The 22,710-nt window shown below is 42.4% G+C and overlaps 2 protein-coding genes across 2 annotated transcripts; both read right to left on the bottom strand.

The window, feature by feature from the left end:
• Nucleotides 1–1,817: 1,817 nt before the first annotated feature.
• Nucleotides 1,818–8,614, bottom strand: LOC146657649 (phospholipid phosphatase 1-like). Its single transcript, XM_085425890.1, has 6 exons — nucleotides 8,118–8,614; nucleotides 5,705–5,856; nucleotides 5,325–5,605; nucleotides 3,239–3,296; nucleotides 2,969–3,145; nucleotides 1,818–2,881 (listed from the first exon to the last, which is right to left on the bottom strand). Exons 1-6 carry the CDS (start codon nucleotides 8,173–8,175, stop codon nucleotides 2,756–2,758), a joined length of 852 nt encoding a protein of 283 aa, XP_085282016.1. The 5' UTR covers nucleotides 8,176–8,614; the 3' UTR covers nucleotides 1,818–2,755.
• Nucleotides 8,615–12,275: 3,661 nt separating this feature from the next.
• Nucleotides 12,276–22,569, bottom strand: LOC146657650 (chondroitin sulfate N-acetylgalactosaminyltransferase 1-like). Its single transcript, XM_085425894.1, has 10 exons — nucleotides 22,422–22,569; nucleotides 18,400–18,988; nucleotides 18,226–18,326; nucleotides 17,944–18,122; nucleotides 17,580–17,796; nucleotides 17,008–17,109; nucleotides 16,358–16,539; nucleotides 13,421–13,515; nucleotides 13,258–13,339; nucleotides 12,276–12,661 (listed from the first exon to the last, which is right to left on the bottom strand). The coding sequence occupies exons 2-10, from the start codon at nucleotides 18,760–18,762 to the stop codon at nucleotides 12,393–12,395; spliced, it is 1,590 nt and encodes a 529-aa protein (XP_085282020.1). The 5' UTR covers nucleotides 18,763–18,988; nucleotides 22,422–22,569; the 3' UTR covers nucleotides 12,276–12,392.
• Between the last annotated feature and the right edge of the window lie 141 nt (nucleotides 22,570–22,710).

The following is a 22,710-nucleotide window of genomic DNA, read 5'->3' on the forward strand; positions in this document are numbered from 1 at the left end:
CTAATATAGACTTCTCCAACCAGCAGTGGTTATTCCATAACCCTGGCTGGTAGAGTTCCATGGTAGTTACTATATAACCAGAGACACTATCAGTGATCCTTTTAGAGAAACTTTGGTGTGAGTGACCTTTGGTGTGCTGGATCCACCACTTAGAGATTAAACAAGTTGACAGAGCTTTGTTCAAATTACTTTATTGGACCATTAGCAGCAGGTTTGTTTTTTTTATTTAAACTTTTTGTGATAATTTGTAGTCATAGAATTTATATTTTCAGATAACTAAGCTGCTTGGTTGCGCTGGGGGGCTAATGCATCTCAAACCTTCTGTTTGAGAGGGGAAGCAAGTGAGGAAAACAAAGCTGTCTATAAGGTAGAGATGCTAAAATGGCTCTTTTAGACAGGGGGTAAACACAGGGCAAGGAATAAAGATCAGTTTGAACTGTGAATCCTGCAAAGCTACTCAGTTACTTTTGGCTGCTTTCTTGTTTCCCTAACAGAGCACCACAGGAAATGGATCCACATGTTTGATTTGGCACAGATTTTATGTCACAACTCTTTCCTGACACAGCCCTGCCATGGGCTTGGGACTGGTATTAGAGTCACACCAGCTCGTGTCCACCTGAGGGTGGGTTAGTGTGTCCAACGGGTCTTGAACTGGAGTTCTTTCCATGCTCTGTGCAATATTTTTGGCTCATGTGCAATATCCTTGGTATGTGCAATATTTTGGTCCCAGTAGAACTACCATCTCCACCCTAAATGACCATAGCCCCTCCACCCTTATTTATTTATTATATTATATAACTGCCCTTGTATACAGACCCACAATGTTTCTGTTTCAATGTTTCTTACACATACACCATGTATATAGTTTCACTCACATAAATGTATACATATACATTGCTTTTTATTTTATTTTACTTATTTTTTTCCCCTTGTTGTATATTGGTTTCTCTAATTCTTACTTTTGCACCTTTGTGGTCCTGCTACCCAATTTCGCTGTGCAAGAAACTGCACAATGACAATAAAAGGCTCTAAGTCTCTTTTGCATGTAAGGTAAATGTGTTAACCACCACACAGAGTGTGTTAATACGTTAAAACTCCAGTTAGCCACAACTCTTTTGTGTAATTTGATAATTAACTAATCATTTACTAGTCTAGTCTATAACTAATGGACGGGTGGAAGCACATTTTAATTTGTTGTCCACTTTGACCTCACTTCCAGCAGAGACCTCTCCTGCTTTCATCTTCATTTAGAAATGTTTTTAGTTCACCACAAAGAATCACAAATGTCCTTATGATGCAAACATACTGTAGCTGCTTTTGCATTGAGATTAAGATAATACTTTAACTATTTCTTTAACTATTAGCAAGTGCATAAATGAGGTGATTTACCCTATTTAGGATCACAAACCAAAATTAAACAACTTTAGTACATCTGAGCTGATTTTTGTGTGTTCTACTGCTATTACTGAGTGCTAAAGAACTAGCTAGCATGCAGGTAATTAAATCAGGTTGATGGGATTTCAACTCTAAAGAACATTCTTACCTCAGTCATTTGCAACCACGGGTGACAAATGTGTAGTGATAGTCTGCCTGTTAGCATGCTTACTGGTGCTTACCCTATATATATCCACATATCCATAACATCACTTGGAAAACAAGTATCCTTTGATAAAATCCTCTACATTTGCATACTTGCGGTTTAAAAGGTCACCTAAACTAAATGACAAGCCAAGCCAGTGTTTTGTATTAATAACTTTTAGGTTTTAGTGCAGATTCAAATTTTCCAAATCATCATCACTCTATTCCTTCCCTCTTTTTCAGTCCTTTTATTTTCCCACGACATTAAATTAGCTACTCTGCAGCAGCAAATTAGTCTAGTTTTGTAAAATAAAAAAATAAATTCCCAAGTCACTAGTTACTTGCATTATATCTACTCTGTATTTTTGAATAGATAAGGCATAAAAGGATTAGCTTATTTTCTTTGATTCAAAGTAGCAAAATGACATTTTCTTTATTATTTGTCTCATTTCTTCCCAGTATTGGAAACGGTACTTTTAAAAGCTTAAATGTGGACAGAAACATAGCAATTTATACAATCTATAAAAGAAACCAAAAAAAGTCAATAAACTGTATTTTACATAGATTAAATTATATCGGGGAAATTACTTAACAGCAGGTAGCAGCAAAACTCTAAGGCAAAAATAAACATAAGATGAGCACAAGATTTCTCAGTTCACTCTATTTTAAGGGCAGTCTTGGTTTTCTTATTCACAGGTTTCAGGCCGCTAAACGCCTGCTTGCAGTGCACACACAGACACTCTTTATATTCTGGGCAAAAGGAATTCCATTCATTCATGATGCATTAAACCAATACGCAAGAGTAACCACATTTCCAGAAGCTCACATTGTAAATTAAAACATAAAAATAACTTAAACTCAACATGCTGTGTTTTGTTTTACGGCTGCATAATAAACAGCATTATGTTGGATTTAACTAAAACTCGCCAGGAAGTCATGCTTCTTTTGCGATGCAAGTCTCATCCTCTGTAGTGCATTTTCTTCCTGTGACCAAAGTTTCATGGCTACACTAGGTAGCAGCTAAAGCCTGCAGGCTGTTGCAATGGCTACTGCATGGTGGCAAAACGTGTTCAAGACATGCACACAAAAAACGGACAACAATTTAAAATAAATTCTTCAGTTCCATGGATTTAAAGGATAGAGGTCCCCACACTGTATTGTCTGTTGGGCCTCATGTTCACTCAGTGCTGCCATAGTGGTTCCCATTGGAAGGGTTGTCCTGTAAACTGGCATGTGAGGCTTCTTCCTCCTGTGTCACCACTGGCTCCACTGGTTGTGAAAAGAAGTTTGCGACACAGAAAACCTGCAGGAAACGTGAGAAAGTTAGTACTCTAGTATTGTAACTGTACTAGAACTGTATTTAAAAAAAGAATAATAACATGAAACTTACTGTTAGAACAGCCACTATACCGCCCTGCAGAAGGCCAGCGAGCACATCACTCCAGTGATGTTTGTAATCGGACACCCGAGATAGACCCACATACACTGCAGTAGCAATCAGGAAAAACTGAATGGTGGGACGCAAAAGCCTCGCCCATTGTGACCTCAGCCGGGCTTGAATGTATAGCTACAGTAACAAGAGAGCAAATACCAAAGATTTTAGTATCTCCTCTTTAACAAAGCAACAAATCAGTTTGTATTAAAGACAATATATACTTACAACAAGGAACAGCATGCAGTACATAGAGAAGGATGAATGACCAGAGTAGAAGGACAGTCTACAATAAATAAACGAGAAATTGAAATTTAGAAGAAGAAAAAGAAAAAAAAAAAAAAATCAGCCTTTTATGTTTAAGTCCTTCTGTCATAATCAGTGTCTAAAACTGTCCTGTTGTACACCATCCATCCATCTTCTTCCGCTTTATCCGGGGCCGGGTCGCGGGGGCAGCAGCCTAAGCAGAGAAGCCCAGACCTCCCTCTCCCCAGGCACCTCCTCCATCTTATCCGGGGGAACACCAAGGCCAGCCGAGAGATAATCTCTCCAGCGTGTCCTGGGTCTGTCCCAGGGCCTCCTCCCGGTGGGACATGCCCGGAACACCTCACACAGGAGGCATCCTTGTCAGATGCCCGAACCACCTCAGCTGGCTCCTTTCGATGTGGAGGAGCAGCGGCTCTACTCTGAGCCCCTCCCGGATGGCTGAGCTTCTCACCCCATCTCTAAGGGAGAGGCCAGCCACCCTTCGGAGGAAGCTCATTTCCGCCGCTTGTATCCGCGATCTCGTTCTTTCGGTCACAACATACAGCTCGTGGCCATAGGTGAGGGTATGGACGTAGATCGACCGGTAAATTGAGAACTTTGCTTTTACACTCAGCTCCCTCTTCACCATGACGGACCGGTGCAGCGTCTGCATTACTGCGGCCGCAGCACCAATCAGTCTGTCGATCTCCAGCTCCCTTCTCCCATCACTCGCAAACAAGACCCCGAGATACTTGAACTCCTCCACTTGGGGCAGGAACTCATCCCCGACCCGGAGTGGGCACTCCACCCTTTTCCGGCTGAGAACCATGGCCTCAGATTTGGAGGTGCTGATCCTCATTCCCGCTGCTTCAGACTCGGCTGCAAACCGTTCCAGTGCGAGCTGGAGGCCCTCACCCGATGAAGCCAACAGAACCACATCATCCGCAAAGAGCAGAGATGAGATTCTGAGGCCACCGAAGTGAAAGCCCTCCACTACTTGGCTGCGCCTAGAAATCCTGTCCATAAAAATTATGAACAGAATCGGTGACAAAGGGCAGCCCTGGCGGAGCCCATCACCCACCGGGAACGAGTCCGACTTATTGCCGGCAATGTGAACCAAGCTCTTGCAACGGTTGTACAGGGATCGAATGGCCCGTAGCAATGGGCCAGACACCCCATACTCCCGCAGCACCTCCCACAGGACACCCCGAGGGACACGGTCGAATGCCTTCTCCAAGTCCACAAAATACATGTAGACTGGTTGGGCAAACTCCCATGCACCCTCAAGTACCCTTGAGAGGATAAAGAGCTGGTCCAGTGTTCCGCGACCAGGACGAAAACTGCATTGTTCCTCCTGTATCTGAGGTTCAACTAGCGGACGAACTGTCCTTTCCAGCACCCTGGCATAGACTTTCCCGGGGAGGCTGAGGAGTGTGATCCCCCTATATATGACTCCTTTCTTATTGTTGGGGATTTTAATATTCATGTGTGCTGTCCAGATAAGCCTATGGTTAAAGACTTTTTGAATCTTACCGATTCTTTTAATTTAGTTCGATGTGTGTCTGCACCCACGCAACAGTGTGGCCACACTCTCAATCTGGTTTTAGCCCACTTATTGCCTGTTTTTAATCTGAAAGTCTCCGGCCACCAGACGCTCACCCTCGGGCACCCTCCCCGGGCCTTTCAGTCCGCCAGGGCCTCCGCTCCTGGGCAGGGTTTACCTGGGCAGGGTAAACTGTTCCCTCGATGTTTTTCTCATAAGGGTCGTCTGAATCGCTCTTTGTCTGGTCCCTCACCCAGGACCAATTTGCCATGGGAGACCCTACCAGGGGGCAAAAGCCCCCAGACAACATAGCCCCTGGGATCCCTGGGACACACAAACCCCTCGGTAGCGATTCACGGAGAGGCTGTTGTACACAGTAATTATTATTAATGTGGGTGTATTTCATATCTCACTTGTAAACAGCAAATGCTAAACAGTACAAAAAATTATAGGGCAAATGCACTGCAACAATCACACCACATTAAATCAAATAGGTTTCATTTGGTTTGTGCTCAGGATCTTTACCTGGCTTCATCCACCAGAAATTCATCCCCGCTGCAGGTGAAGTTCACGATGTATCCACCAGCTTTGCAGTTGATACGATCCCACACTGGGTTGCATACAGCCAGGAAGTTTGGCCTCAAACGACCAATGGAGTATTTGGCTATGTCCGTCAGAGACTGGCTGGCAGCAGCTCCAAACACGTAGCTCCCCACAGCTTTGTAAAGACATGAAATATACTTGGTCCCCAAAGACTGGTTCCTGACGCGTGACAGGTAAACAGAAAGGCACTCTCCACATACGATCTGAGGAAAAAGATCCAAAGTGGGGGGAAAAAATAGTCACACATGTTGACCAAAGGCAAAATAAGAGGCTTTGGTTGTAGAAGAATACTCCTGACTTACTACAATCAGTGTGAAGGGGATCATGACTCCTCCCAGCAGCTGGTAGGATATGGTGTCCTCTTTGAGCGGGTACCTGATGGACTCATCGTTACAGAAGAAACCCCGTTTGAAAGGGCTGTGTTTCGGGGTAAGGATAAAAAATGGAAGCCCAACTAAAAATAAAATGGAGCAAATGGAACAATTTCAGGTTTCAGCTCATCTTATGTCATTAATATTTGCAATGCTGCTGCTATACAATGCTTTAAAAAGTGTGATGATTCAGACACAGGAAACATGATCTGTCTGGATCACACAGAAAATCTTTCTTCTCAAAGAGACACTTTCAACACTTCTTCATTGTGAGATTTCCCTTTGTACTCCTCCCAAAAAGGGCATACTATTTCATAATTAACTGCCTGAGGCCTTGAATTACTGCAAAAACATTTTTTCAAAAAGTAACCAGGCAAATCTGTGAATATACAGCAGGAAGACAATTTTTATTGGCACGTAAGTCACATGTTTAGCGTTAAACACTGAACCCATCATGTTAATCTGTACAGAGAACACTATAACATATGAAACGTGCTCTGACTTGTGCCCTTCCCTTCCCCTGTGGCTTCTTTAGACATTACAAAACTGCACCGTCTCTTGGCTAAACTGAAAACAGTATTGCAATAACAGGTATATTTCCAAACATGAAGACTGAGGAATCATTGGTATTAATGCTTTTAGGCTAAATGACCAAATATAGAGTCACTGAAGCACAAAGTAAATCGTTCTGAAATCCTGAATAAACTTGAACTTACTGTTCAGGACATATGAGGTATAATCGTGCAGAAATTTTAATTACGCAGATCAAACAATAAAATAAGGAACCAGTTCATTAACTAGTTTGTTCATTTTTTGTCTTCTTTGTTGACATCAGGTTGAAATCTGTTCAAAAGTACAGTACAGTTTAAAAGTGTACTGTTTTGTTTTCATTTTAGTTAGTTAGTACAAACATCTTAATCTTTGTCAGGGATTTATATGGTCCCCTGGCCATATGGTCCCCTGCTCAACCAGTCAGCTAAACTGGCATCCCCACCATCGTGAACTTTAGAGCTTAACATGCTAAATTGGACCTGGAGAGTCTAAGAGTCTAAGCTCTTGGATTTTGGGAGAATTTTCACAGTTTGACATAAAGGTGAATTTGTCAGAAGCTCCACTTCACTCCAAGACTTGAGCAATGTGTCTACATACAGCTGATTGCTCCAGAGCAGCAGAATGACAAAACTTCTGCTTTTAAAGATAAACACTTAAAGCTCACACTTGCTGATGAGCAATTAATCAAGTGCATTTCACTAGCAGCACAAGGCCGCTACTTACCATCTTAATTCCTAGGAAGCAGCAAGGGTGTAGTTAGTTTTTCACAGGCCTGCATGTAGTCTAGATATATAAGACTATATATACACATGCACCTTATCGAAGTATGACCATAATACGCTATATGTTATTTCAGAGATGAACACTGTACATCTGTTTGTTTGATAACTGTAAAAAAAAAAAAAAAAATTTTAAAAATCTGTAATCAGTGCACAGAGTTGTTCAGTCCTACTTTTAACACAGCATTCAAATGCTGCTTATACAATGATGCATCCAGTATTGTTACTGTTTTGCATGGATACTTTTACAGCAGTACACCTTAAATGCAGGTATTAAACTCATTTCACGTAAATAAATGGATTTCAACATTTCTTTCAATTATAAGTTCTGTTTAAGAATTAAAAACAGGGTAAAAATCAGAGACTCAGTTTTTCCAGTCTGACTGGTGCCAGCTCCAAAACAAAACAAGCAATGAGATGTACGACTCAGCATTGCACAGTCAACCACAAGACCCTGACTAAGCAGTGAATCAGGAGTGCCTTGTAATCACAGGGAAGGGCTTGAGTGTCTGCCTGTATCTGTCCTTATCAAACACGGCAACTATCAAACTGAAGTGAGTGTCCCAGATACAAGGTTCAAGGCTTTTACAGCTATCACTAAAACTCCAGTCATTGTCTTTTATTGCATGATTACCTCAACACTGTCGGATCCCTTTCGCAGACGTGCACCAGGCTCTGTGCTATGATTACATTTCAAACAGTGGGCTAAAAATACGGCTTTGCTCGGGAAACACAAACAGGGTGGGACGTTATCGCCCTTTTTCCATCTTCCTGCCAGGTTACCTAAACCTCAAGCCTTCCCATGAGCATTTACATAATATATATCCATACCATTTGAATAGATTTGCTTTGACATCAACTTTATCTAACGTCTCTCTGACAGATCACTCCTTTAAATTCAGTTTGATGTAAAAACAAATACTACGAAACAACTTTTTTGTTAGATATTGGTAGCCGATGAATAAACAGTTTAAAAGATGTCTTCAGGTTGGGACAGAATTTGATTTACATACCCAGGATAAGACACGCGATATCCAGCGCGATGAGAGGGATTCCCGTGGATTCAAACATGTTGCTCCTTCTTGCTCTGGGGGTTTCTGCCTTTAGAATAAATGGACAGTCCCGACTGTCTCGGCTGCTGATCGGCCGTCGGCTACTTTTTGGAGTGACGAGATGCAGTCTATCTGCTGCACATGTCTCGCTACTCAGTCCAGAAAATTAAAACACACCAGGGTCATTATCCTGGAACTGCCAAAGAGCTTCTAAATCTACCGGGGAGGTAAAATATACTCTGGGAGTTTTTAAAAAAGGAAGAAGAAGAAGAAGACACTTAACTAAAGGCTAAATCTAATCTAAAAACACCACCACACACGTGACGAGCCTCTCACCCTTTGAGCTGCTCACAAACCATCATAACTCAGCGGGATTTCTTCTGCTCATAATACCCTCCAGCCCCCGATGAAATATTACCGGTGACGCTGTGACACAAGCGCCTCTCTCCAGTTGTGATTAAAGATGCCTTCACTGACAGATGGGAAAATATGCAATTTCGCTTGATCCGCCATTCAGGCCTACCGATACATAATAATCGAATTCGGCTATTTTAACGACAATTTAAGTGGATAATTAATCAGCACATAAATAATGTTTGTAATAATGTTCCTCCCCTCCTGTTTTTAGGAGTTTTTTGAGGGGCTTGAGACTTAAATCGCAACAAAAACCAATAGAGATGAAAGTTTGTTTAACCGGTTTTAGGGTTGTTTAATGCAAATCTGTACAGTTCCAACTGGTGACAGGTTATTTACTTAATTAACAGGATATCAAAATAAGTAAAAATATACAGACAGGCGCAAACAGACTAAAGTCCTGTTAAGTTAAGAAAACACCATGAGGAGTTTAGAATCTCTTTTTGCCCTTGGAAACATTTTGTTGAATTTCCGAAGGATGCCTGAAGGCAGCACTCAACGTGGAAGCGGTAATAGGAATCTTAGACCTATGGCGTGCCTGTGCTCTCTGCGCCAGTCATGGGCCGATACAGAGCTGCTCCTCCCTCAGGAGCTGTAATGAGGTTTCAACGCCACTGCTATTAATAGGAGAGAGCTTCCGTGGGCCTAATCGGTCAAACATATTGATCTGATGCAGCAGGGTTTATCCAAGTATTCCTCCTCTGTGCGTTTAAGGGTCTGTGAGTTGAATCACCCTACTTCTCCCTTGATTTGCGATCTCAGTAAATCATTTCCCTGGTGAATTTATCGTTTCGGTCCTTAGTTTTAAGTATTCTTTACTACAGCATGATGTTCATTTCTTAAATTGTGGTTCCAAGAAGAGTAAAACTGATCAGATTATGGTTTCATGAACCAGCAGGTGACCCTCCTGCTTCAGGGAGCTTCCTCGGGTTGAGTATGTGTAGCAAGCATTTGAAAGAGAACCAAAGCACATTTCCTGTTGGATCAAAACATGGGAAATACTTCTTCCTCGAACATACAGTGTTGTACTGTTTGCCTTGTTTAGTGTTTTGGGGTTTTCCTGGAAAACTGCAGGGAGCTTTAGGGATAGTTTTTGCCTCTTCATTTCCCTTACTCACTTTCAGGAGTTGGGGAGGACCCAGAACCAAAATTGCTTCTTAAATAGGAACTTTGCAAAGTTAAAATAGACCTGTTCTGTTAAATGACGAGAGGAGTGGGGGAAAAAAGACAGCATAGGCGACTCCTGATGAAACACTCAATGCGTCATGGGAATCCCCCAGCAGCCCAGACCTATTGCAGCATAACTAAGGGAGGATTCACGGTCACCCGATCCAGCCCCAAATAAAAGTTTTGTCAAAAAGGACAGTTTTTGTCATGGTCCTGGGCCATGTTGGCCCAGTGTTCTTAGTTTTCTTGTATGTTTGTATTTTGTTCCTTATTTAGGCCATGTTTTCTGAGTTGCCCTGTTGTGTTGTTCCCTAAGTGTTTTCCCTTCATGGCTTTTACCCCTGTGTGCCCCTCTGTGTATCTGTGAGCCCTCGTCTCTCCTTATGTTTTATTCCATGTTTCCCCTGCCCATTATGTCCAAGTTCTCCCCGTGCTCTCTCTCTCTCCCCCCCCCTGTGTGCCCTGTGTATTTATGAGCCCTCGTCTCCCTTTGTGGTTGTTTCATGTTTCCCCAGCCCGTTATGTCTGTGTTTTCCCCGTGCTCTCTCTCCTCCTGTCTGAACCTCTGTGCACTTCCTGTTTACTTTGTGACTCTCACGCCCGTACATGTCATGTTCAGTTCACCCCGCCCTGTCTCGTTATGATTATCAGTGTCACCTGTGTTCCCCGTGTGTTCCCACTTTCCTCGTTTACCCTCTGTGTATTTCTGTCTGCGTCTCCCTCTGTTCGGCGTGACGTCATCCCTCATGCTGTGTGTGGATCTCCCTGTGTCTCCCTGTGAGTTCTTAGTTTATGGTTTCCCAGTTTAGTCTAGTTTGTATGTTTGTTCTACCAACAAATAAAGCTGTGTTTTGAGTTCACCTCCCCGAGTCTGTGAGTCCTGCATTTTGGGTCCAACTCCTGCCTGCCGCACAGCGATTCATGACAGTTTTAAGCCTAAACTTAAAAGTAGAGGTGATTTCTGTCTCCTGAATCCAAACTAGAAGCGGGATATGGGAGAGGGGTCTGAAAGTGGAATGCTCTGCCTCAGGTTCTACTTTTAAATACTCTAGGAGCCACAAGCAAGCCTGCAGTGTGAGAGCAAAGTGCTCTAATTGGATGATGCGGTCATTAAGATAAGATGCAGCCTGATTAATCAAGATCTGGTATGTGATGAGAAGGATTTTAAATTTGAACATGGATTTAACGGGGAGCCAATGAAGAGAGGAGAAATATGCTCTCTCTTTCTAGTCCCTGTCAGTACTCTTACTGCAGCATTTTGGATTAACTGAAGGCTTTTTGGGGAGTTTTAGGACATCCTGATAATGATGAATTACAGTAGTCCAGCCAAGAAGTAATAAATGGATGAACTAGTTTTTCAGTGTCATTCTGAAACAGGGTGTTTCTCATTGTTACTGATTAAATGCAGAGCGTCGTGAAAAAGGTAAGTGAAACTGCAGAAAACCCTTATAAACGTTTATAAACCTTTCCCCCAACAAATAGGGAAGTTTAGCTAAACAGAGCAGAACAGGTCTGACAGTTTTCCCATGGTTCATCTTTTAAGATCACGTGAAGTTCACACTGACCAGCAATACTCCTGCAACCACACAAAATAGAATGCTGTTCAGCTATGGCAATAAGGTGTGGCAAATGAGGACCAGAGAGAGAGCAGATCTGTTTCATGAACAGGCCACAGAGATCAGTGGTTATAGCACCAGGGCCTTTGGATCTGACCATAATCAAATGGGGCCATAACTGGATATGACAGCAGTCTGCAGTATGAATTTCTTTCATAGACTTCATCGATTCTCATATTTGTTTTGGGGGGTTTTCTCCCTCAGTCAGGTTAAGTTGCCTATAATTTATCTTAATACTATTTGTGATATATTTCATGTTTTGGTTTCCCTGTTTTGCAAAACATTGGATAAAATAAAATGTTTTGATCTGTTAATCCTGTTTAACTAGCAAAACTCTTAATTACAAACCCTGTTTTTCCTTTTTTTTTCTTTCCTTTTAAGATGGTTAAGTAAGAAAGATCAGAAAAAAGATCAGAAGAAAGTGGCAAAGCACCTTAAAGTTGTTTGCCAAACTCAAAAAATCGAGGAAAAAAAAAGATGAGGAGAAAAATGAAATATTTCAAACAAAGACACAGTTAATGCTGGCAGTTCAGCTTGTGCTAGGCAGCAGTTTAGGTCACTGGTTGAGCAGGTGCCTGTATGCCATAGAGTGGGCTGGGTCTGACCAGCACCCATATCCTGTGTGTCTTCCCCAGCGCTCTCCTGTCTACGCTTCACTGCTGAACTGTCAAATAATTCTGAAAAGCCCAAAAATAAATCTTAAGAGAGAGTCTATAGAAGTGTTTTATTGGTAATAATAATAATTTAAAAATAAATATATATTTGCTTTAAAAAACTCAAATGAAACATGTGATTCAGGTTCTTTATGTCCTTTCAACAAACAGATGCTTTTTGTCATCGTGTCTTTTGCTGAAGAAACTTACAGTAACCACGCCGAAAGAAACTTATTAGATAAGGAAAAAACACACAGGAGACAAGCAGATAAGATGTCTCAGTTTTATCAACACAAAACATAACATGAATCTCATCACAAAACATCCTCTTTATCAGTGAATTATAATGTTTTTATTATATAAACTAACTTCTCTCATGAAGTTCCTCATTTCATCTGTTTCTGAGCGTGAACCTGAATCTCTTGTTTGGAGAAGAGCTCCCCCAGCTGGCTGTGCGAAGCTTCGCTCATGGCTTTTGTCTGCATACACATCTTGTACTTGTCTGGAGGAAGCTCATCTGCACAGCTCTTCTCGTGCCACAAATGGAAAAGGCTGCGAGTTGGAAAGCGAATCACCATCAGCTTACTGTGAAGGTACTTCCTGTACAGGTGCACGTCCTCCAGGCCCCAACCTTTGATGCTGCGATCAAAACCACCTGACAGGAGATAAAATCCCAAGGCTGGATTAAATCAAGAAGTTGCTATTAATTTGACTTCTACTGCCCATGACTGTCGTTTTTTAACAGCCCAATCAACCAAAATTTAAAGCAGATCTGAAGCTGACTGGTCAATTAACTGGTTAATCAGGTAAAGTTCAGTTTTGATTTTTTTTAACATAAATGAAAAGCAGTTAAGCTCCTCAGCAGATTATATGTATAAGAAATATCTAACCTAAAATATTGAACCCGTTTTTCTAACATTCTATAAAAGTGAACTTGACATTTTTACTATATTACTATGTAAAAATCTCTGGTTTGCTATCTTGTAATGCTCCACTGCCTGAGGCTACCAAATCAAAGTCATTTGGCAGTAAAAAGGAAACAATTCTAACTTTTAAATAAATAACTAAAAGATAAAAATTAACAATTAACATATTTAAAAAAAAACATTTTGCAGGGGTTTCTTGTGAATAAATTCGAGGGGTTTTGTTAACCCTGAACTTTAGGTTTTTTTTAAAGGCTTATGTTTAGTTGAGCAGTAACATTTAACTTTATTGTGTTCCTTCACATGAAATTAATATATCTGTCTTTACCTATGTTGATGAAATCAGACCTGTACTGGCATGTCATGCCGAACCCAAAGTCACGCCAGAATCCACTCTCCTTCCTTATCACCTGAGGGAAGAGGAGCAGCCAGAAATCACCTCTGGATGACATTTGCTGTAACTGAGCTGTTTGTGTGTTGTATTAACCTACCAGCTGCTGCTGAAGTGAAGGCAAGAGCGTCTGATTTCTGTAGATGATAGATGGGTTGTACTGGCTGAAGAGCACTGGGTAGTACACTCTCTTACCTACAAGAACAGTTTAAACAGACACACTGAATCCTGTGACAGGTTACTTTAAAACATTTACAGTCATTTAATGTGCATTTTATATAGCATAGAGTATAACAAAAGTATGTAATCTAATTTAAATAAGCTCATATAAATATTACTTTGAACTCAAACAATGAATTTCCTGCACTCTGTATGGAAATAAATAAACCCCCACAACAAAGTTCAAGAAGATGGTTTTTCTTGAAGCAGCTCATAATCTTAAAACTGACCATCTGTAAAGAGATAATTAAGTAATCCTAATTATATAACAATCTTTTCGAAATGTGATCTGCTTTAATAATTGTAATATAGTAGTAATAGTAATATTACAAAGAATAGAATATTTCTTAGTAATCTGATTGTGCAGCCTTTTACCATCCATCACCAAACATGTCACACTTCTACAAACAAAAAACAGGAAGTGTAAAACACTAATAAAACAATGATTTTAATATTTCACCTAATGATTCAAGCTGTAGCATGCACATTTTCTATTTTTAACACTTGGTGACCGGTGGGTCTCTCTCACTCTCGGTTTTTTGCTGTAAAAAAAAAAACTTTGGCAGTGAGGGGAGAGATGGATTTTTCTTTACTGGCAGCAACAGAGGGTTTCATTGGAGTGAAAAGAATAGAACTGTGTGGTTGGTATGGGAAGCGATAACCAGCAAGCCTGAACAAAGAAATGAAAGAACACAATTTCCAGAGAATCACACTTCAGTGCTATAATAAGAGACTGCTAACAAACTTCCAGAAATATCAGAAATGCCACAAAGACTGAGACAAAATCTAAAAAGTTTCATATTTCTCAAAGCAGACACGAGTTCTGTTACCCCCCAAAATGACAGTAATGACTATTCATCAATCATTTATTTACTAAAAGTTAACACCCGTATAAGCTGACTGTTACTTACACGGTGGATAAAAAAAATGAAATTTTGCCAGCAGAGCTTATGAATCTCCAAAGGTCAACGTTTGTAAATCTTGTCCTTATTAGCCAAATCGATGAACAAAAAAATTTTTTATCTAAAAAGCTTTAGATATGGGGTGATCGTGGCTCAAGAGTTGGGAGTTCGCCTTGTAATCGGAAGGTTGCCGGTTCGAGCCCCGGCTTGGACATTCTCGGTCGTTGTGTCCTTGGGCAAGACACTTCACCCGTTGCCTACTGGTGGTGGTCAGAGGGCCCGGTGGCGCCAGTGTCCGGTAGCCTCGCCTCTATCAGTGCGCCCTAGGGTGGCTGTGGCTACAATGTACTGTAGCTTACCATCACCAGTGTGTGAATGGGTGGATGACTGAATGTGTAAAGCTCTTTGGGGTCCTTAGGGACTAGTAAAGCGCTATACAAATACAGGCCATTTACCATTTTTTAAAATTTCAAACCTATTTACCTTAACCTGTTTATTGCCTCTTCTTGTTTGATAGCTGTGCCCATGTGATTTTTCAGAACAGACAGTGCAGACACCTGTAGCATGCTGGCTCTGGCAGATGCCTGTTCAGTGGAGCTGGGCCATAATTTATGAGGCCAGGACCGTGCTGCTCGTTGCATAGCAGCAAGAGCAGATGTGACACTGAGTCTCCATCAGCTAATAATCACACACCACGAGGTGTTAAAGATACTGATAGAAATTAGAATTTAATGTTGTTGGCTGACACAGTACAGTGGCAGTTTATTTTTTTGCATTCAGCCACAATAATCTACCTATATTCTATCCAAAAATGCAAGATATTCTTTCTACCTGCTCAACAGAGCAAATTATTTAAGTGTCACATGGCGCTTTTTGGAGACCACCCAAAAACCTAGTTGAACAGAAATTTGCTAACAGTGGCAAAAAGTGTCCCAGTAAGACTAAAAATGAAGCTCATGCATAAGTTCAATAAGGAGGATCTGTAATCACTCATCTGCTGGCTTTCCTGGGCGTTAGGCCCCGTGTCTCTGTGTCTTTAGATCACTACCACTTTCCCACACTGTCAGGCTCAATACTGACATCATTACTCATTACTCCAGTCCAGTCATCTTCTTGTTCATCTTCTTTGAGTCGATCAGCCTCTACTCTCCGTGGCTTAAATCTCTGCTCACTGCTATCATCCCCGCCAGACTCTCATGCAACCCACCTCCTCCCCATCTCCACCTCACAGACACCTCAGTCAGAGCTCCATTCAAGCCTCAGTCTTAATTTTCACCACCTGTGCTAAATCCTAGCACTGCTGGGATTCTGTGAGATGATGTGAGAGACCTGATTCTTAGATGATGGGTCATCTAAGTCTAATCACCAAATACTTTAATTAATTTCTCTATCTTAGTAAATCATGTTCACTTCTGCAAAGGGATCTCCTTACTGAACTGTGGGGCAATTTTGAAACCACAAAGATAGTCAAAGAAGTGTTAAGTTTCAAGGGGAAATTCATTTTTAAATATTAATTGGGTCAGTAAACCTTTTACCAGATTTGACTTGTGATTCTATACATGCAGTTTTCTAAGTGGAGCTAAATAAGTGCCTCGAGGCATTTCAAGGTGACTGTCGGGTGACAGGTCTTCCCGTTTGCATAAAAATCAGTGTAACCATTGTAAGTAGAACCTGTGGTTTACCTTATATGAGAACTTACTTCTCTGTCCTTGAAAATGTTTAACAGTTTATATTGCATGTTGATGACTTTACAGACCAGCTCAAAGGAAAGCGCTCACCTTCAGCCTGAGATCTAATCAACCACAATATTTAATAACACCCACGGAACTGATTTTATCTGCTCCATCAGCTGTAGTTTCTCATTAAGCTATTTTATTCATGATTGCAGGAACCACTTGGGGGGTCGGGACTCTCACCAGGTTCTGCATTGAGACGACAGGAAGTTAAGAAATCAGCTGTAAAGTGAATGTCAACATCACAGAAGAAGAGCAGAATGTTCTGGCTGCGCCTCCAAGCCCTGGCACCCACGTCTAAGCCCCGGCCGCGAGAAAACTCCTCATTCAGCTGGATCAACGTGAAGCTCCTGAACCGAGTCTCTCTGAGGGGAAAGACGGAAAAAGAAAACAGGAGGAGGACTTTCGTGGATGTTTGATTAGTCTTAATATTTCTGCAGCCTGCGGATATATATGTACAAGCTGTGATGATAACACCACAATAGCCTGCACAGCCACAGCATGTGTGTATCCCTGGAGGTGCAGAAGCCTCACAGGACTTATTTTTGTTTGCCTGCAGCCGTTAAACACTCGTGCCCGAGCACAGACACATTTCTTAAGACTGAAGAGACAACGGGAGTTTAATATTTTTCTTGCAAGTGCACATTATCATGAGAGTCATAGATCTGTAGAGTCTCGTCACAATTTCACTATAACTGATTGATGCAAAAATCTCCAACTCCTGCAAATTTAAGTGTTATAGACAACTCTGGACTAATCTGCAAGCGATCAGTATTAGAGATGAGATATTAGAAATTAGATGATGAGTGAACTATGAAATGGTTTGTACATACCTAGTGGTCTGGTCCAGCACAGCTTTTACCTCGTCTATCTGATCTCGACCAAAGTAGACCACGGTGAGATGAACCCTGCCGTCCTGCTGGATGCATACCTCTCTAAATGAAACAGACATATGAACAAATGTGGGAAAATTTCAATGAAACTGAGCTGAAAATGACCTTTTTTAAAATTAGGGCCGTCTTTAAATCTGTGCATTGTCTCCTTACTAAGAGGCAATGAGTTTTATTGGTTTCCAGATGTATCTCCAGATGTCTGTGCTGGGATCAGATGTACAGCAAAAATCTCCCCACTGTGGGTAGCTGTGGGGCTGTGAGGCCAGGGCAAACCCACACTTATTCCACGTGGACCCCAAGTTGGTGTCTAAACACAAGCCCCACAGCAGTTTTGCCCTTTGGGGCCCTTATATAGGTTTTCTATGGCCAAGCCCACTGTGGCCCTGGAGCCAGCATGAAATGTGGAGCAACTCCTCACCACATTTCCGAGCAGTACTGGGGTCTTTCCACTGTGGCCCCATGTGGAGTATGTTTACTGGGTGCCTGTTTGTTAATTTACTTCTAAATGTTACCTGAAGTTTTTGATGAATTGTTTGAATGTGTCCACCCTCTTGGACAGAGGTACGATGATGTTGATGATGATGTTTTGCGTGTTCACAATTTCGCTCTTCACTTTCATCACGGGGCCAAAAGGCCTGAAGAGTACAAGCTGCGTGAAGTCCTGTGGACTGTCACCTTTAAACGTCAGCTCGTAAATGCTTCCTCTGTCCCGCTCTGTGCGAGTCAGCCCTGCGATGGAGAAGAAAGCATCATGATATGCATTCTGTTTTATTGGGCCACTAGTTTCCTACAATTTCTTAGCTCTCTGCAAACAAATTAATGCAGTGTATGAATCTGTGTGTACAACATGAATGAATAACCTGAGGTCTTTTTCACCTTGGATAAAGTCTGAAGGGGAGAATGTGTGTTTTCTCCTGATGTTGTCAGTGTGATGCTTGGGTCCATTCAGGACATGCAGAGCTGTTTCCACAGTCCCTATCAGCTCATCTCTGCGGTCTTTTCTCACAGGCCTCTCCGCTGGATGCCTGGTCAGCCCTGTTTCCAGCTGGTACACGCTGGATGAAAAAACAAAACCCCACTTAACAGCCAACATAAGGTAAAATTTAAGTGCTACACAGCGCTCCTGGGGGGCTCCTACTGCGCCGCTGTCCCACTTACCTCTGCAGGGTGAAAGTGTCAAAAGGAATTAGTGCATATTCGCTGGGCAGCTTCACACCTGAGTTCACCTCTGCCTGGTTCAGTTGGGAGCGGAAGAACTCCTGGAGGACATCATGTAGCATTTACTACTACAGCTATAATGTCACACAAAATGTATTTATTTTCTTGTCCTACCTTCAGATCAGACTGCGTTGGGGTTTTGTGCAGGCTCTCCAAACCCTGAGGTAGGATCCCTTTGATTTTAGCTTTATCCAGGGACTCCTGAAGCTGCTGCGTCCTCTCCTGCAGAGCTTCCTTCAGCTGGGCTATTTGCTTTGTCAGGCTGTTGATATAATGTCTGTGAGAGTCTTCCCTCTCCTGCAGTAAAGCCATGTACCTCTCCTTACTGGTGGCACTTCCAGCCCATGGCAAAGACTGCTGGCTGCCGTGAGATACAGGTTTGCAGGCCAGGAGATACAGCAGCAGCACGCAACAGCAGAGGGTCAGCACAATGAGGCCAACACGGGCCACCAGGGCCATCAGCCACCGTTTGAACATGGTGGATTGTCTTTTAAGGAAATCCTAAACACTTAAGGCTAAAGATACATCTAGGAAAAGACAAGTGACCCATTGTTCCTAAAGATAAATTAAAACATGTGGCTTTTAGTCCTCCGCTTTTCTTGTGATGTCCCCTTCTTTCATATCCTCAGATAGCATCTTGGCATGTGGTTTGGATGGTCATTTGTTTTCAACAAATCTGTTTGTCTTGAAGTGCTGAAAATCACTACAATGAAAAATATACCACTTTAAGTTGTTGTTCTCAATCACTTAGGCTATTTAGAGTAACAGGAGGTAGACCTAGAGATGGCAAAGTTGAAAATGATAGGATTTTTACTGGGAGTGATCAGGATCGACAGGATTACAAATGAGCATATCAGAGGATCAGCTCAGGTTGAGCGTTTTGGAGGCGAAGTTAGAGAAGCAAAGCTGAGATGGACTGGATATGTACAGAGGAGGAAAAGGGGATATGTTGGATAAAGGATGTTGAAGACGGAGCTGCCAGGTCGGAGGAAAAAAGGAAGATCACAGAAAAGTTTCATAGATGTAGTGAAATAGGACGTGCAGATGGCTGGTGTGACAGAGGAAGATGCTATAGACGGGGTTAGATACAGGCAGATGACCTGCTGTGATGACCTCTGATTGGGCCAGTCAAAAGAAGAAGAGGTACATGAACCTTCATTAGTGGTTGTACAAAGGTTCCAGTATCTTCCTACAGAAATCTGTCTGTGTGTTTGCTTCTTTGGCCATTAACTCATCTAGTCCCATCTACTTGATCAGAACTTGAACAGCTAAAGTTGGCACACAAGTACATCTTAACCCTCTGACGGCCCTTAACGATATGAAATGTTATGATGCCATCATATTACCTTGCAACCACCTAGCCATGGGATAAAATTACCTGTCTTTTACCTTTATGCACCTACAACTCATGAAAACATCTTATCATCTTAATTTAATGGCCAGCACCACAAAAAGGCCAAACAACACTGTAACATGGCCATGTACAAGTTTCATCTACAGCTGCAATCACAGTTCTGTGAAGCAGTGCTAGGAGTTAACTAACATTCAAAGGCCAACATGCTGACTGACGTGTAACACCATATAAAGTACAACTAATGCTAGGGAAGGGGAAAATACTAGTTTTAAGATAAGCTGAAGTTCACCAAAGTTAATGCAGCTGGATACGAAGGCCAACGGCAGCCTGAAACATGCAGCAACAAATCCTCAAACAAAGTTGCCATCAGAAAATGCTGGAAAAAACAATCCTCCTAATGACCTTTGACGTCTAAGGGGATTGTTTGTTTTTTTTTGTTTTTTTTTTGTTTTTTAATAAATAGGACAGGGGGAATGAATGAGAGAAAGAGGGGGAGAGAAAGAAAGAAAACCAAAGGGGAGAAGAGACGGTGAGAAGGGGGGGGGGAAGAGAGAGAAAAAAAAAAAGAACTCCTGGGTCACCTGTATGGAGAAAAAAAAAAAAACAAACAAAAAAAACAAACAGAGGAGACAGCAAACAACAAAGAGTAACATAATAATAGAGAAAACAAAGCACCATCACAATAAACTAGCTAGTCATAGATATCAATATTTACTAAATAATAAACGATATTGTGCAGCACGCAAGATAGACAGCGCACAGTGTGCTTTGAGGCAGCAGCCAAGAAAGCTTTAGTCCGCGTCTGTGAATACCCATGTGTGCATACCTGTGTGGATCAGCATGCTTGCATTCCAAAGGTTTCTCCATGTAATGATCTGCTAGGGAGTGTGGGGGGGCCACAGCCCCGTCCTCCAGGGTGTGAAGCGGGTATGGAGGAGATCAAAACTCCAGACATCCAGAGGCCCCCAGAACACAAGAGACCATGGAAGACCAACAGAGGGGCAGCCGCGCCACTGTTCCAGTAAGAGCTGAGGAGAGTCCCAGATGAGGGCTCGCCCAGCAGCCGCGGAGCAGAAGTCAGGGGGAGTTGCAGTGACGCGCCCGTGAGCTCCGCCGGCCCCCAGCTGTGCCTGAGTGACCGAGCCCCAGGCCGAGAGGCCGGGGGCACCCCACCTCCAAAGGGGCCCGAGCGAGCCCCAGGCCCCAGGCCCCGACAAGCGGCCGCCAAGGAGTGAGCCGGTGTGTACCCGGACGCCCACCCCCAGACACAAAGAACCACCAACACACCGACACCTGAGGGAGTCCGCCACCGGCAGGGGAAGTGGTGGTGGGTGGAGATAGGCCTCCAAACCTTGGAGGGCCTGAGGTGTCCCCAGAGAGGTGGCGTCTGATACCCAACCTGACATATAGACACAGACATACAGGCACCCACAGACACAAACATCCATTCCCACCCTCATGCTCTCATATGCACTCACTCCACACTCAACCAACGTGGAGACAGACATAAAGAGACGCTGTACACACAATCACACACCCCAAGCGTACTCTACAAACCGGGTCTAGGTACCCTTGCCCCTGGAGGGGGGAATTGCACCCAGACCCAGGTGGTGTTACCCTTTTCCCTGCGGTGGGGAGAGGCAGACCACCCCGACTCCGCAGCAGCAGGGAGGCCCCACACCCCAGACCGCAGTCGGACGGCCAACTCCTCCTACTAGCCCTCCCGCTCCAGCAGGCCGCAGAGAATGGGGGTGGGAGAAGACTCCAAACCAAAAGACTCCAATTGTTGAAGGTTGAAGTGTCTTATAAAATAAGATGTATTTTATGTAAATATGATGTATTTTATACCCCTAGCCTAGAGTTGGTTAGAGGTATAAAGAAAATCTGTACGTGTAAAACATCAAAGCAAACACAGATCTAAGGACGCAGATTGTGTACCTCTGGACAAACCTGTGCCAGCAGCAGATAAAGTAGACAAAAAACAAGTCGATAGATAAAAAAAAAAAAATTAAAAAAAAAGAAAAAGCACCAAAAGAAACTGAGATAAAATCATGAAGGAAAACCTTGATGCTTTTATCTTCAGTGCGAGTTTTTGTTACTAGTCCACAGCACGTGGCCTCGTTTCATTGCTGTTGGACTGCTGGTTAGATTTAGTTTGGTTGCTGTAAAACGCACAGAAAGAGAAATACTCTGACCTGACTGCCACAACCCCCGAAAGTGGGAAGTGACAGAAACAAGCATTTCTCTGTGTTTCTCTCCACCCTGTGTGTGTGTGTGTGTGTGTGTGTGTGTGTGTGTGTGTGTGTGTGTGTGTGTGTGTGTGTGTGTGTGTGTGTGTGTGTGTGTGTGTGCGCGCGCTGCCATAATCAGTTTATTCACAGCACAGTCGGCTCTTTATAACTCAGGTAGAAGCTGATTTTATGAAAGACACTTATGTTTGCACGTCCATCCAGGCGCTATGTGTTAACATACATGTAGGTATGAGATCATAATATGTTGACCTTTAGAAACTGTGTATAATTAATATAAGTGATTGCAAGTTAAAAAGTTTACTATCTCACTTCCATTTAAAATCAGTATTACAGTCATGCCTTTAATCTCTCTCTCTTAATGCTCCTATTAAAGTCTTTCATCTGTTTCACATAAAGCTTTCATCCACTTTCCGGCAGTAAATAAATCATCACATTTATAACTAAAACATTGAAATGTGACCTCAAAGCAAAGTTTTCACTTTAGTTTCTGCAATTAAAGACAAAGAAAAAGATGAAAGAAATGCACTCACCTGCTGAAGGGAAGTTATGATAGGGCATCCATTGTCCTAAACAGCTTGTCTCCTTTACTTTAAAAATGTGTGGAGACATTAAAACATCTCCCTGCCCTATCAAAAAAAGAGGACTGAAGTGCCTTCACAACTGAACTGAGGACGTCCTCTCTCCGTTCCTCTTTCCTCGTAGTCTCCACCTTTTTCCAGCACCTCCTTCTCTCTTTTTCTCTTCCTGCCTTTTCCCTTTTATTACTATTAGATTATTCTGTTATTATATGTTACCTTATATATGTAATCAAAGTAGTTG

This window comes from Rhamphochromis longiceps, linkage group LG12 (genome assembly GCF_057381845.1).
Source record: "Rhamphochromis longiceps isolate RC_006_pf linkage group LG12, R_longiceps_female_GT1.1, whole genome shotgun sequence".
Taxonomy (NCBI): Eukaryota; Metazoa; Chordata; class Actinopteri; order Cichliformes; family Cichlidae; genus Rhamphochromis; species Rhamphochromis longiceps.

Excerpts from the sequence above, each read along its gene's own strand:
- LOC146657649 (XM_085425890.1), bottom strand. The coding sequence starts at position 8,175 with ATGTTTGAATCCACGGGAATCCCTCTCATCGCGCTGGATATCGCGTGT. Across the intron at positions 3,297-5,324 it reads TTTCTGGTGGATGAAGCCAG|ACTGTCCTTCTACTCTGGTC; the intron begins GTAAAGATCCTG and ends TATTTATTGTAG. Across the intron at positions 3,146-3,238 it reads ACTGCATGCTGTTCCTTGTT|CTATACATTCAAGCCCGGCT; the intron begins GTAAGTATATAT and ends TTGTTACTGTAG.
- LOC146657650 (XM_085425894.1), bottom strand. The coding sequence starts at position 18,762 with ATGTTCAAACGGTGGCTGATGGCCCTGGTGGCCCGTGTTGGCCTCATT. Across the intron at positions 18,123-18,225 it reads GACACTTTCACCCTGCAGAG|CGTGTACCAGCTGGAAACAG; the intron begins GTAAGTGGGACA and ends TTTTTCATCCAG. Across the intron at positions 17,797-17,943 it reads CCCTTCAGACTTTATCCAAG|GGCTGACTCGCACAGAGCGG; the intron begins GTGAAAAAGACC and ends TCTCCATCGCAG.